Below are 15,226 nucleotides of genomic sequence, written 5' to 3'. Positions count from 1 at the left end.
GGTGTTTTTTCTATTAGCATGTGTTTTCTTCAGTTGCAGTGCATTAGACTAAAATGCATTTTTAAGCTGTTTAACTGAAAGCAACTTGCACTGGGATATCTTAAAATAAGTCAGTGCCATTGTTTTGTCTCAAGATGCACACCAGTAATGTTTTTCCAAAGAACGTTAAGACTTAAATGTCCTTAAACTAATGCCCAATCCTGGCTTAATCTAGCCTAAACCCTGTCTGTGAAACCTTGCCAGTATCTCATAATTATGACTTAGTATCTCATATTTGTGATTTGTTTTATATTATTTACCAAAGCATGATTACTTTTTCTTATGTGGCGGAAATTGGCTTTCATAGTTTTGTTCTACCTTATAATGATATTCACTATAATGGACAGGTGGCTAGTCCATGAAAGTGCTAGCATGAACAGAAAAACTGTAGTCAAGTTTTTCCATTTTCTTTAAACATTATTATACATATAGGCTAAATATTAACGTGTAAGGCAGAATAAGACGCGTCGTTTATGCAATTGAACTTATACAGAAAAACAATGTACTTGCATGTCTTCATTTTGCACATTATTAAAGTGGGTGCATGGCTGCGAAACTGACTCAGTTTTCTGACTCAAAAATACCACATTTCCCAGAGTTCATTTGGGCCCACTGAATCCGCCATATTGAGCTTAGCAGAACGCGCTGGCAGGAGAGAGAGTGTTCACAACATTGAAATGTAAGTATGTAAACAGCTCCGTTTTAACAGAAATATTTTTTTCCTAGTTGTCGATATTGACGTTTTTATTAGGGCAAAGGGTTTTATATGTCACAATCTCGCCGACACTGAGTTCAAAGTTGATTTAATGGAGCTTGTGAATACAGCATCTGGATTAGCAGAGAGAGTTAGCCGTTAGCTCTACGTTTTCATGACAGCGCAGGAGATAAAACCTTTCCGCCTTATTTTTTTCTCTTCCGTTTATTTTGTTTTGTTTTTGTTCTATCCGTTGCTGGAGAGCAGGCACAGTCATTCTAAAGACACTTTGTACGTACAGGAAGATGCTTTGTCTATTCGGTGACACAAAGAGTTATAAGTGCCTTCAGAAGCTAATTTTAGCCTGCTAGCTCTGTGACTGCAGGGTTAGACAGATTAATGGTTTATTATAGTATGAAGATCTAAAACAAAACAAAAAACTGCAGAGTTGATGATGGAAGTAAACATGAGTAGAGTTTAACGGACGTAATCACGCGCCAGCTTTCGGGTTAAACCAACGTCATCAGACCATAACATCCCTCAGATGTCAGTTGTCAGAGATGATAATGATGAAAAAAACGACTTTGCTGTCCTTGTCCTAAAATGATGTTTGAAAATTGTTAGATCATTGTCTTAAAGAGGTTTTTAGTAAGTCCTAAATATTTGTGTATGAATTTTGACATAAAACATGCTATTATTGTTTTGTTTTGATTCTGTATCTCATCGCATCATGTAGTAGATTTTCATATTATTTTCTGCACATCATCATGTCAGTAATGTTCTCTTCACAGAGGTGAAGGAGACACAGTATATAAATATGACACAGACGGTCCAGACGAATGGGGTTCAACCCCTCAGCAAGACATGGGAGCTTAGTCTCTATGAATTACAGAGAACTCCACAGGTAAGAAAATTCATATGCCAATTATTGTACATTTAGGTTTCTCAAGCGTGATTCTGAATGTATGGTAGTGCATGGGTTTTCAAACTGGGGGCCACATAGGAGTAACGGGGTCCATGAAAAAAAGTCTAGAGAAAAACTCAAAAAAAAAAAAAAATGTTATAATAATAATAATATAGTGTTTTAATAACTAATACCTAAAATATAGTAAATATATAAATTAGATTAAAATAATTAATTAATAAAAAATATGATTAAAAAAATATTAGTTAATAAATAGATTAAATTAGATAAATAAATATATACATTTTTGATTGATTAATCAAAATGTGATGATACATTAAATTAAAAAAGCAATACAATTAACAGTATATTGCTATAGTGAGTAGAAAAATATATACAGTAACAATCGAAACAAATTTTAGATTTGTAATATTAATTTTTCAGCGTTTAATTTGGGTGTTTTTAAAATATAGATGTCTTTTAAAATTTAGGATTGGGATCCCTCACATCAGGATTATCATATAGTGGTCCGTGGCACCCAAAAGATTAAAAACCCATGTGCTAATGAAAGCCCTTCGAGAAACAGTTTTGGTATATGTAGTTTAGTTTTAGACCCTCAATTCTGCTTCTGTGGTTTTGTGCTCCTCTAGGAGGCCATCACGGATGGTCTGGAGATCGCTGTGTCCCCACGCAGCTTACACAGTGAGCTTATGTGTCCTATCTGTCTGGACATGCTGAAGAACACCATGACCACCAAGGAGTGCCTGCACCGCTTCTGTGCCGACTGCATCATCACTGCACTCAGATCGGGGTGGGTTTGTGTTACCCATAGGATTTATGTATTCATATTTATATCATACTGTACATTTTGTTTGTGACGTAAAATAATACATGATAGTACCACATATTGGAATCGAAATAAGGAATCGATAAGTATCAGAATCCTTAAAATTCAAATGGTACCCAACCCGTAATCCAACCCTAATTTTTTGTTTTTCATTCGAGAAAAATAGGGAAGAGAAATATGGTTTCATGCTGATTTTAAACTGTATATTTGCATTGTCACTTTGTAATTTTCATATCTTCTCTGGTTCACAGGAATAAGGAGTGTCCAACATGCAGGAAGAAGCTGGTGTCTAAGCGCTCCCTCCGTCCAGACCCCAACTTTGACGCCTTGATCAGTAAGATCTACCCCAGCAGAGACGAGTACGAAGCCCACCAGGAGAGAGTGTTGGCCCGCATCAGCAAGCACAACAACCAGCAGGCGCTCAGCCATAGTATTGAAGAGGGCCTAAAAATCCAGGCCATGAACAGGTTAGATGGCTGATATACATCCATGTGGAACATTTTTCTAATAACATATTTATTTTCGTGAATTCAGTATGACATAAAGGTTTAGCTTGCTGTTTTTAGTGTTATCATACATATTATTAACTGTCATTATGTGCTGAAATCAGTTGTAACTTGACTGGATATTAAATATTATGTTTTTCAGTTAACAGATTCTGTAACTCGATAACTATATTAGCGTCCACACCAGCGGACGATAACGTTCTATTTATGCAAAGCGCGCGCGCTGAGTTTTGTCGCCTGTCACTTTAAATGCTCGAGCTCTTTAAAGTTAGGTGAATTCTGATTGGCTGTCATTGTTTTTATCATTCATCATCTGGAACAAAATCATTCTAAAAGTGATTCCAACTATATAATTTCTCTGTGACGTTATTGTTATAGTTGTGGTGTGGACTGCTCTTCGATTTTTAGAACTATATCTTTATCGTTATAGTTATTGTCCTTGGTGTGAACAGGCCTTAAGACAGCTTTCTTTGATCATCTTCTGTTGATTTTGCCGTTTTTTTAAAATTTTTTTAATTCGACTGCTTTTGTTATTGTGTTCCCACTTCCACCACCTGGGGCGCTATAGACTGCAGCGGGGGAAGAAGCACCAGATAGAAAATGGCAGCGGGGCGGAGGACAATGGGGACAGCTCACACTGCAGCAATGCATCAGTGCACAGTAACCAAGAGGCCGGGCCCAGCATCAAACGAACCAAAACTTCTGACGACTCGGGACTGGATATGGACAATGCCACCGAAAACGGAGGAGGAGACCTGGCACTGGACGGGGCCAGCGAGATTGAGCTGGTGTTCCGCCCTCACCCAACGCTGATGGAGAAAGAAGACGCCGCACAGACAAGGTGGGCCATCTCTGTTAATCTATTCGCCAACATATATGCAGTTAATTTGTTTCGCTTAACCATAATTTATTGTTGTTGTTCATTTTATTTAGTCTGAACTTGAATGTGGAATTTGTTACCAGGTACATTAAAACTTCGGGGAACGCCACAGTGGACCACCTCTCCAAATACTTGGCCGTCAGATTGGCTTTGGAGGAAATGCGCAAGAACGGAGAAGGAAGCCCTATCAATGTAGAGGCAGCCAGTGAAAAACAGTACACCATCTACATCCCTACAGCGAACAACCAGTTCACAGTGAGTTTAGTGCCGCTTCTACTTCTAAAGACATCTAGGACTGCACAATATGGTCAAGCAATCATATTATGATTATTTTGACAAATATTATGATAGTATAAACAATTATCATCTAATACTGCTGCTTAGATGTTACACCAATTTCAATTTTAATGCAGTTAATTAATAGTTTTCAGTCATGTGACCTGGAGGGCAAAACTTTCATAGAACTGTAGCACAGCCCTTTCAATTTTCCGTTTCAAGCTATTTAGCTATTTAGATCCCCTCTTAAAAAACAAAAAAAAAGTTTTAGGCTTGTGATCCATATACAGCACCCAACACAATATTTCATGTAAAAAATGCTTCTCGTGGCTTAAAGGGATAGTTCACCCAAAAATGAATTTTTTGTCATTACTTACCTCATGTTGTTCCAAACCTGTACGAGTTTCTTTCTTCTGTTGAATACTAAAGATATTTTAAAGAATGTGGGTAACCAGACAGTTGACGGCACCCATTGACTTCCATAGTAAAAAAAAAAAAAATACTATGGAAGTTAATGGGTGATGTTAACTGTCTGGTTACAAACATTCTTTAAAATATCATCTTTTCTGTTCAACAGAAGAAAGAAACTTGTACAGGTTTGGAACAACATGAGGGTGAGTAAATGATGACGAAATTCATTTTTGGGTGAACTATGCCTTTAATGTACTAAGACATTGATGTTAAAAGATCAAATTCAGTATATACCTTATTGATGATGCACACTAATACAGGCTATACATCACATGAAAACTATGAATACCATTGTACTCCTATTTTTATAAACATGTCATACGTACATTTCTTCAGTGTGACAGTGTCCCTTCTCTCCTCACAGGTCCTGAACGGCTCCTTCTCCCTGGAGCTGGTGAGCGAGAAGTACTGGAAAGTCAACAAGCCCATGGAGTTGTACTTCGCCCCAACAAAGGAGCACAAATGAATCCTGTGAGACACGAGGGTCCAAGCTGACCCGGGACAGACTGATGGTTCATCCTCTCTTCTCTCTTTCTTTTTTTTTTCTCTGTTCCTCCTCATCTGGAGTAAAATAGTCTCTGGAGCCCTGGCTCCTCAATAACTGTGGCTGCTTTGATTTGTATTTTTATTGTCTTTTTGTATGGGAACGAGACCAGGGTCGATCATTGGGAATGGGGTGGGAGGGCCATGGAAGTCAAACCAGTGTGGATTTTTGTTTTTTTCTCACCCTTTCAGTTGACACAATCATTTCATTGTTACATGTTGAGTCCTTTTTGAGTCAAGAGGACTCAGACGTTGCCTTTAACACACCAAAATTTTAGTCAAAATGGATATTGCGACGGTAACACCATGAGGAAATCATACTGAGTGCTTCATGAAAGACTGGCTTTTCATGGCTCGGAAGGTGGCTTTTACAGCCAATGGCTCTGTCCTTTAATATCAGACTTGACCAATGACGTTCGCAGAACTGTAAGAGATTTTAAGTGCATTTTCTGACACACCACTCCTGTAGCAGCAACATTTGTTCACTAACATGACTGCATCTTGCCACTGTGTACCAGTACAATGTGATGGCTTAGTTCACATGACACTGTCATGTCACTGGTCTGTACTACTGTGTTGGTCGTCAGATGTTTCGGGGATTGTACATACTACATCACTTTATAGAATAACTACCTGGAAATTGTATATTGACACCGTTGTTGCAGCTATTACAGTACCCTTTCATAAAAACATAAGTTGACAGTTGTACATTTGGACCCAGGTTTTGATAGTTCCATTTCATAGACGCTTCATCCAAGACATGGAAAAACTTTTTAGAGCATGAAGTACTTTTAGTTTGACATCCTTGGCATACATTTGAGTTCATGTTGTTGTTTGGGAAAAAATGTATACAGCGTTCTTTGTTTGGAAAATAATAAAAAAAAAAAATGTATGCAAATGCTGGTGTCACTCTTTGTGTCATTCAACAGCTTTTTTTAAAGAGGTTCTCCGGTATAGTGGAGTAACATCACATCCCCAGTAGATGACGCTAGTGCTCAGGTCATTTAAGGTTATGGCAATTGATTAAATTTAAAAATTAAGAATTTGCCATGGTGTAAAATCATACCGCAATACAAATAACAAATGATTAACTTAAAAGCAGAAAATGTTTGCTAATATTTGTCCATTAAGGTGATGTGTCCCACATAACTATTATATCAATTAAGGATGAACCAATCAAATTCTTGCCAATACAATAAAACAATTATTTTCATGTTATGGCAAAAATAAAAATAAGGGAAATGAGCTGCACATATTAAATTGTAATATTTCACAGCATATTTAATCACATAAATGCAGTCTTGGTGAGCATAAGAGACTTCTTTCAAAAACAAAAGTCTATAGTGTATTTATATACATTTAATCGTGATGGTCTAGTCTCATCACATGATGCTCTATAGCACTGTTTGTTTAAGAGGAAGTGAAATAGCAGATTTATGGTCATATATCTGTTTCTCTATCCTGCTCCTGAGAGTCAGTGCTGCATATATTACACTTCAGGTCATGTGGCACTCCATTTTGACTGCATTTTCTGCTGTTCTTTTGGCTTCTTCTTGTCATTCTTCTCTCTAAAGTGGATTGGAGACATATGAGACTCGTGGTCATAGTGGCTGGTGTCCTGTATTCTTCCATGTGGCTCAGCATGTTCTTCTAACACATGATGCATGTGGCATCTGCTTATACAGCTTTTCATTTTTAAATACTATGCATTTTGCCAGTCCTCGTGTCTGGATGGCTGTGGAACAAACAGCATCTCTTTCTTTGTGTTTCTCATTTTCTTCATATATTATAAATATAATAATCACACATTAAAAACAATTGCTCTCACTTTACAAGCTGTGTTTACTTGCATTTTAAATTGTGATGCTGTGTACATTTTCATTCAGTGTGCTTTATGAGGAATCAGACTTGTGTCAGTGTTTGTACAATCTCACTCTTGCTTTAGCCATTCATCACATCTGTCTTGAAACTCGAGGCTCATAAATTCATTTTGTTCATACTCTGGTGCACATACAATGGCACCAAATAGTATTTATGAAAATGTCTTGTTTCAAAGAAGAGAAAAAGTCATACCAGTTTGGAACAACATGAGGGTGAGTAAACTATGACAGAATTTTCATTTTTGGGTCAACTATCCCTTCAAGTATTTAAAATGTATGAATGCATTAAACATCAAAGTATCAAATGAAGGGACATTTATTTTAAAGAAAGATAACAATCACATTTTCCAAGCAAATCAACCTGTGCTTACTTTAACACATATAAAATTGAAAAGATATCATCATACTGCCACTAAAAATCACTTTGATGACCAAGTTTTTGGTCAAAATGACTCAGGAAAGATATGTTCAGTGTCTGAGAAAAGATCTAGGATCACTTAGATTGATATTTTGTTTTCTAATGCAATGAAATTCAGTCAAAATGTCGAAATCATTTTCAAATACACTGTCTGAAACATTGATTTATGGACTGATTCACAATATCCATATTACTTTCTTTATTCCTGCATCTTGAAGCTTAAGAGACTGTGATATTTCCCAAGCGACTTATTAATATGACCTCAGGTGACCTACCAGTCATTTGTATGTCAAGAAGAGAGATTCCGACAGACCATGTGCTTCATGTAAGTCAGTGTCTGTCTGTGTCAGTTCTGCATAGTTTGATATGCGGCCATTCAGAATGGATTTTACAGCCTCACAGCGAGGAGGCAGCTGACACTAACTGCAGACACAGAAATGTGTTTTTACAAGCACTCTCAGGGCAGTTTTGAACGGGGTCATGGCAGGGGCTGCTTACACCCTGCTGCCTTGAAAGAGCTGAGAGCTTCAGCCTCCCACATCAAAAGATGGGCCATGCATTTGTAAAAGCCCCTGACAGTATGCCCTCATAACCTTAAGCACTCTGGCATTTTCACAGATCAAAAATGATCTCTGTAGACCCTTTGGGTTGACGTTTGACAGACTGTAAGAGTCTGTTTAACTCTCGATCATCAGAATAATCATAAATCAGAATAAGCATAAATGTCCACATCGTTTTTAGGTAGATTAGTTGGGATCTACTCATGCGTTTGTGTTGTTAGTTCATCTGATGCTCACAGCTTTCATAAACAGAGATTGGAAAATCTATTAAGATGCTGTTGATGTTCATTTTAAACTGTTCTGAGCTTTTAAGCTGGTCAATGATCAGTTGTCGTGACGTCATCAGCACTCGTAGTTTGTTTGTTGGTTTGCAGATGGCAACATTGTGCAGATATTTCCTGGCAGTCACAACTAGGGACCTTATTTCAACTGTTTTTCCCTCAGCGTAAGTGTGTGTTTGGAGAGTTGAGGGCTGGATGAGAACATTCTTGGGTTGGTTCCACATGCACTGTGCTGAACAATCAGATATTCATGCTTTGACACACAATGAGGAACAGGACCTGCCTCTATACATTGACAAACTGTAAAACAGCTTCATTCAATTCAGATCTTCTCCTTTAACACTCTTTTGCAGTCAGAATTTCTAATTTCTTTAATTTCGGAAGCCAAGGTTGAAACAGATTCTCTGGAGTCTCCAAGGTTGTTGGAGTTGTTTTAATGGAATTAATTTACAGGCCTTTGAAAATCGATCAACTAGGCCTACCACAAGGATGCAGGTATGGTCCTCTGATGCAGGTAAGTCTCCAGCACTAATTGGCACTGTAGTATGAATCCACCGCATTCTTCCTCAGATCCAGAAAACAGAGAGGGATTGACCATGGGACTGGCATGACTGACAGGTGCAGGAGAATTGACGAGAGTTGTGCATAACTGTTGCATAAACTGAGCAAACGGATCCTCCATACTAAAGGCTGAAGCTCCTGCTGAGTCCATAATTTTAGGTCTGATTATCTGTAATAGAGAACACTGAGAAGTATATAGACTCAAAATGCAAGGGTAAACGTACCTATTAAGTTTACCAAAATCTACATTGAGACATTTTTAGTGCACAGGATACTGGTTTCAGTACAAGAAGTTATGTTAAAATAAAATATTAATCTCTCACAAAATAATATTTAATTTTATTTTAAATGACAAAAGCATTTCAATTAAGATGTACATCATTAAATGCAAAAAGTCTGGCTGTACTTAATGGGTGCATTTTTGTACCCTTTTAAGCACACCCTTGTTGCCATTAAGCTCACAACATGATTTATTAAGAACACTAAAATCAAGCAACAAGGCATTCAATTTGATCAGTTATATATTCTAATTCGTGACCGGTGTTTTGTTTTGCTCTATCCTCTGTGCTTCCGCGTTTTTCATTACGTCATGCATTGGGTCAGAGTTCACTCTTTCGCCATAAATCGATGTGTACGGCTGTCTGTCGGAGGCTGGTTATTTTAGTTTTTAAAGTTTTATATATGGATATTTTTCCTACACAAATGCATCGCTTCGCTTCAGAAGGCCTTTATTACCCCCCGGAGCTGTGTGGATATCTTTTATGATGGATGGTTGTACTTTTTTGATCTTCAAAATCTCATCCTCTATTTACTATCATTATAAAGCTTGGAAGAGCCAGGACAGTATTTACTATAACTCCGATTGTATTCGTCTGAAAGAAGAAAGTCATATACACCTAGGATAGCTTGATGGTGAGTAAATCATGGGGTAATTTTTATTTTTAGGTGAACTAACTTTTTATTTTATAGTTACATTTTATGGGCTTTTTTTTTTTAAAAGAATTGCTACTTTTCACAAAAAGAATCGCTACTTTCTTCAAAAAGAATCGCTACATTTCCTCAAAAAGAATCGCTACTTTCTCCAAAAAGATTCGCTACTTTCTTCAAAAAGAATCGCTACATTTCCAAAAAGAATCGCTACTTTCTCCAAAAAAGATTTGCTACATTTTCACAAAAAGAATCGCTACTTTCTTCAAAAAGAATTGCTACATTCTTCAAAAACAATCGCTACACTTCCTCAAAAAGAATCGCTACTTTCTTCAACAAGAATCGCTACTTTCTTAAAAAAGAATCGCTACTTTTCACAAAAAGAATCGCTACATTTCCAAAAAGAATTGCTATTTTTCAAAAAAAGAATCGCTACTTTTAACAAAAAGAATCGCTATTTTCCACAAAAAGAATCGCTACATTTCCTCAAAAGAATCGCTACTTTCTTCAAAAAGAATCGTTACTTTTCACAAAAAGAATCGTTACTTTTCACAAAAAGAATCGCTACTTTCTTAAAAAAGAATCGCTAAATTTCATCAAAAAGAATTGCTACTTTCTTAAAAAAGAATCGCTACTTTCTTAAAAAAGAATCGCTACTTTCCTCAAAAAGAATCGCTACTTTTCACAAAAGAATTGCTACTTTTAACAAAAAGAATCGCTATTTTTCACAAAAAGAATCGCTACTTTCTTAAAAAAGAATCGCTACATTTCCTCAAAAGAATCGCTACTTTCTTCAAAAAGAATCGCTATTTTTCCTCAAAAAGATTCGCTACTTTCTTCAAAAAGATTCGCTACTTTCTTCAAAAAGAATCGCTACATTCTCCAAAAAGATTCGCTACTTTCTTCAAAAAGAATCGCTACTATCTTCAAAAAGAATGGCTACTTTCTCCAAAAAGAATCGCTACTTTCTTCAACAAGAATCGCTACTTTCTTCAAAAAAATTCGCTACATTTCCAAAAAGAATTGCTACTTTTCACAAAAAGAATCGCTACATTTCCTCAAAAAGAATCGCTACTTTCTTCAAAAAGAATCGCTACATTTCCTCAAAAAGAACCGCTACTTTCTTCAACAAGAATCGCTACTTTCCTCAAAAAGAATCGCTAAATTTCATAAAAAAGAATCGCTACTTTCTTAAAAAAAAAAAAAAAAAAAAAAAAAAAAAAAAAAATCGCTACTTTCTTAAAAAAGAATCGCTACTTTTCACAAAAAGAATCGCTACTTTTCAAAAAAGAATCGCTACTTTCTTAAAAAAGAATCGCTACATTTCCTCAAAAAAAGAATCGCTACTTTCTTCAAAAAGAATCGCTACACTTCCTCAAAAAGAATCGCTACTTTCTTCAACAAGAATCGCTACATTCTTCAAAAAGAATCGCTACACTTCCTCAAAAAGAATCGCTACTTTCTTCAACAAGAATCGCCACTTTCTTCAAAAAGAATCGCTACATTTCCAAAAAGAATTGCTACTTTCCTCAAAAAGAATCGCTACTTTTCACAAAAAGAATCGCTATTTTTCACAAAAAGAATCGCTACTTTCTTCAAAAAGAATCGCTACATTTCCTCAAAAAGAATCGCTACTTTCTTCAAAAAGAATCACTACATTCTTCAAAAAGAATCGCTACACTTCCTCAAAAAGAATCGCTACTTTCTCCAAAAAAAGATTTGCTACTTTCTTCAAAAAGAATCGCTACATTTCCAAAAAGAATTGCTACTTTCCTCAAAAAGAATCGCTATTTTTCACAAAAAGAATTGCTATTTTTCACAAAAAGAATCGCTACTTTCTTCAAAAAGAATCGCTATTTTCCACAAAAAGAATCACTACTTTCTTAAAAAAGAATCGCTAAATTTCATCAAAAAGAATCGCTACTTTCTTAAAAAAGAATCGCTACTTTCCTCAAAAAGAATCGTTACTTTCTTCATAAAGAATCGCTACTTTTCACAAAAGAATCGCTACTTTTAACAAAAAGAATAGCTATTTTTCACAAAAAGAATCGCTACTTTTCACAAAAAGAATCGCTACTTTCTTAAAAAAGAATCGCTACATTTCCTCAAAAGAATCGCTACTTTCTTCAAAAAGAATCGCTATTTTTCACAAATAGAATCGCTACTTTTCACAAAAAGAATTGCTACTTTCTCCAAAAAGATTCGCTACTTTCTTCAAAAAGAATCACTACTTTTAACAAAAAGAATCTCTACATTTCTAAAAAAAATGGCTACTTTTCACAAAAAGAATCGCTACATTTCCTCAAAAAGAATCGCTATTTTCCTCAAAAAGAATCGCTACATTTTAACAAAAAGAATCGCTACATTCTTCAAAAAGAATCGCTACACTTCCTCAAAAAGAATCGCTACTTTCTTCAACAAGAATCGCTACATTTCCTCAAAAAAAATCGCTACATTTCCTCAAAAAGAATAGCTACTTTACCCAAAGAGAATCACTACATTTCCAAAAAGAATTGCTACTTTTCACAAAAAGATTCGCTACTTTCTTCAAAAAGAATCGCTACATTTCCAAAAAGAATCGCTACTTTTCCCAAAAAGAATCGCTACATTTTCAGTCACTGCATCAACATCTCTAATCATATGGCTGTATATTTGCCATCAAATTCTGTTCCCCCCCCCCCCCTATGAGATTCTAAAAAGGCAAAAACTGAACATTTAAACTGATGCTGGTTAAAGTCCATCCACACAGAGGATAGAATCAGCGTCTTTTAAGTCACTGCATCAACATCTCTCATCATTTGAGGGGGGAACGGATTTCGACAGCTGTATATTTGCTGTCGAATTCTGTTACCCCCCCCCCATGAGTTTCTAATATTTATCAAATTAGATTAGCCTCATGCTTCCTAATGGCTTTGTGGACAGTGTACTGACTTTTGGTGCAGTTGCGCGCAAAAAAACCTAGGTTCGAATCCAGGCTTGTGGAATTTTCTGGATCCCGTCTGCCTTCTCTCACCTATTTAGCTTCCTCTCAATATATTTAATATCATAATAAATGGCAAAAAGGCAAAAAATGAACATTTAAACTGATGCTGGTTAAAGTTCGTCCACACAGAGGATAGAATCAGCATATTTTAAGTCACTGCATCAACATCTCTCATCAGTTGGGGGTGGGGGGGGGGGGGTGGGTGGATTGATTTCGACAGCTGTATATTTGGCCCCCCCATGAGGTTCTAAAAAATAGTGGATTATTCTCTGTGTAAACAAAGTTCTCGTTAACTATCTGATCCCCTGTGTGATTAAACCTTCCCTGCATGCATCTGCTGCCAACTATCTTCTAGTATTTTATCATGTTCCTGGACTGACTGTTTAGTTTATCACGTGCAAATGTTCTCGGTAAGCACATTCTTCATGTTTGTGCCACAAAACCTTTTTGTTGTTGTTAAATAAAGTTTCACTTTGTTCTGAATCAAGCCTGCTCAGCCAATGAGATAAAAGTACAAAATGTGCTGTGTTGTGATTGGTGCTCTGTATGTGAATGCTTCCAACACTTTCTCCCTTTGTTTAGGGGTTATAGAAACTCTTGGGCCAAATCTGAGCACCTGGGCACCATGCCACCATTCGGGCATATTGGACAATTGTTGGTGTGCTGTTGCTAAGGTGTTTTTTGACTTCCTAAATTAGAGAACCTCCACAGAAGAACGCTGTGTTCACTATAGATCACGTGACAACCTGAAGCATTCTCAAGCAGATCATGCACCACACGTACACAAAATTCTTTTACAGAAATCTGAGAGCTTATCTATCTTTACGTCAGTGTGTAGATGTGATTTATGATGTTCAGACATAAATATTTTCTAGCACAGCATTAGGAATTGTGTCCTAATGTAACACATTAAATGCTTTTTAACCTGTTACTTTCACATTCAAAGGAAATTCATCATGTCATAAAAAGAAAACTGAAAGCGTCAACGACTAGTTCAACCTAAAAGTTACATAATTCATTCTAATTTCAGGAAGATGTATATTTTAATATTTAGTTATCATTCTGTATGTTCAATTTAGTTAAACATTTGAATAACAAACTAAATATTGAAAGTCATTTAACAAAGAACATATTCCCTGATTCCAGTAAACCATTTATTATGCATTAACTGGAGTGGAAATTCTTCAGAATATTTATGTCTATTGCATGTCCATGAAGGAAGCATTCTTATCAATAATCACTTCTGAATTTTGATATAGACATCCATTAAAACAAATGTTCTTCATTTCTACTCTCTGGGCAGTCTGCAAAAGTAATGAGTCCCAGAAGGACATTTTTCACCCATGGGATGTGAATGCTTAACAGCTTGAGCAAAGAGGATTCATCTGAACTAAAACCACACGCTGCATAATAAGTTGCCTTCTGGGACTGGGACTGTGAGCCATGCTACATAACCAACTGAATTCACACACAAAAGAGTTTCTGGACTTTGCTATTCTCTTAGAGTTAACGCTCATTCACACCAAGAACGATAACTATAATGATAACTGTAACAATATTGGTGTCCACTCATCCACACCAGGGACGTGCAGAGAGTTCCTCAGGGGCAGGGGATCAAATGTAAAAAAGGGGCAATGTAAAAAAATGTGTGTATATTAATATATAAATATATTAATATATGTGTGTGTTTGTGTGTGCGAGCATTTTTTGTGATTTATGAGGACACAAATTTGTATAATGACATGGGTATTACGACGTAAACATGAAATATGAGGACATTTCATGAGTACTCATATTTAAAATAGCTTTAAAAACATACTAAACAATGTTTTATTAAAAATGTAAAAATGCAGAATGTTTTCTGTGATGGGTAGGTTTAGGGGTAGGGGTAGTGTAGGGGATATAATATACAGTTTGTACAGTATAAAAACCATTACGCCAATGGAATGTCCTCACTTTGATAGCAAAACAAACTGTGTGTGTGTGTGTATGTGTGTATCAAAAGTCTCATTCCTATTTTATGTTTTTGTAATAAGTCTCTTATGCTCATCAAGCCTGCATTTATTTGATCAAAAATACCGTTCCTGCTCCACACCAACAGACATAACATTTTTTTGTTTTTGTTTTATAAACACACGCAGCAATGTCGTCTGCCACTTTAAATGCTCGCACTCTTTAAACTTGTGTTCTGATTTTTTTATCATTCATCATCAGCTGGAAAAATGTCCCTGTGTGTTGTTATAGTTGTGGTGTGTGGTGTTCAGTGAAGTCACTTCACTATTCACTTTATAGTTATAGTTTAGTTATAGTTATTTACTTGACGGCATGTCGAGCTAAAAGAAGTTCCACAGACACTGCATTTTAAAAAGTTGAACTTTTTAATTTATAAATGTTCCGCTCATGCGCGAGACGCTGGGTAAAAATTCGTCCGTGTAGCATATATTTGCAAGGAACAA

At 36.2% G+C, this 15,226-nt stretch overlaps 1 protein-coding gene across 1 annotated transcript; it reads left to right on the top strand.

Moving 5' to 3' along the window:
• The first annotated feature begins 604 nt into the window (after positions 1-604).
• LOC127496286 (E3 ubiquitin-protein ligase RING2) lies at positions 605-6,058 on the top strand. Its single transcript, XM_051864111.1, has 7 exons — positions 605-718; positions 1,525-1,637; positions 2,288-2,448; positions 2,736-2,951; positions 3,559-3,831; positions 3,954-4,125; positions 4,982-6,058. Exons 2-7 carry the CDS (start codon positions 1,551-1,553, stop codon positions 5,081-5,083), a joined length of 1,011 nt encoding a protein of 336 aa, XP_051720071.1. The 5' UTR covers positions 605-718; positions 1,525-1,550; the 3' UTR covers positions 5,084-6,058.
• Positions 6,059-15,226: the final 9,168 nt, after the last annotated feature.

This window comes from Ctenopharyngodon idella, chromosome 15 (genome assembly GCF_019924925.1).
Source record: "Ctenopharyngodon idella isolate HZGC_01 chromosome 15, HZGC01, whole genome shotgun sequence".
NCBI lineage: Eukaryota > Metazoa > Chordata > Actinopteri > Cypriniformes > Xenocyprididae > Ctenopharyngodon > Ctenopharyngodon idella.
This window is presented reverse-complemented; position numbering and strand designations above follow the sequence as displayed.

Bases quoted from the DNA above. Each gene is read 5' to 3' on its own strand.
- LOC127496286 (XM_051864111.1), top strand. From the start codon at position 1,551: ATGACACAGACGGTCCAGACGAATGGGGTTCAACCCCTCAGCAAGACA. The intron at 2,952-3,558 runs GTTAGATGGCTG...GGGGCGCTATAG, and splicing joins AAAATCCAGGCCATGAACAG to ACTGCAGCGGGGGAAGAAGC. The intron at 4,126-4,981 runs GTGAGTTTAGTG...CTCTCCTCACAG, and splicing joins CAGCGAACAACCAGTTCACA to GTCCTGAACGGCTCCTTCTC.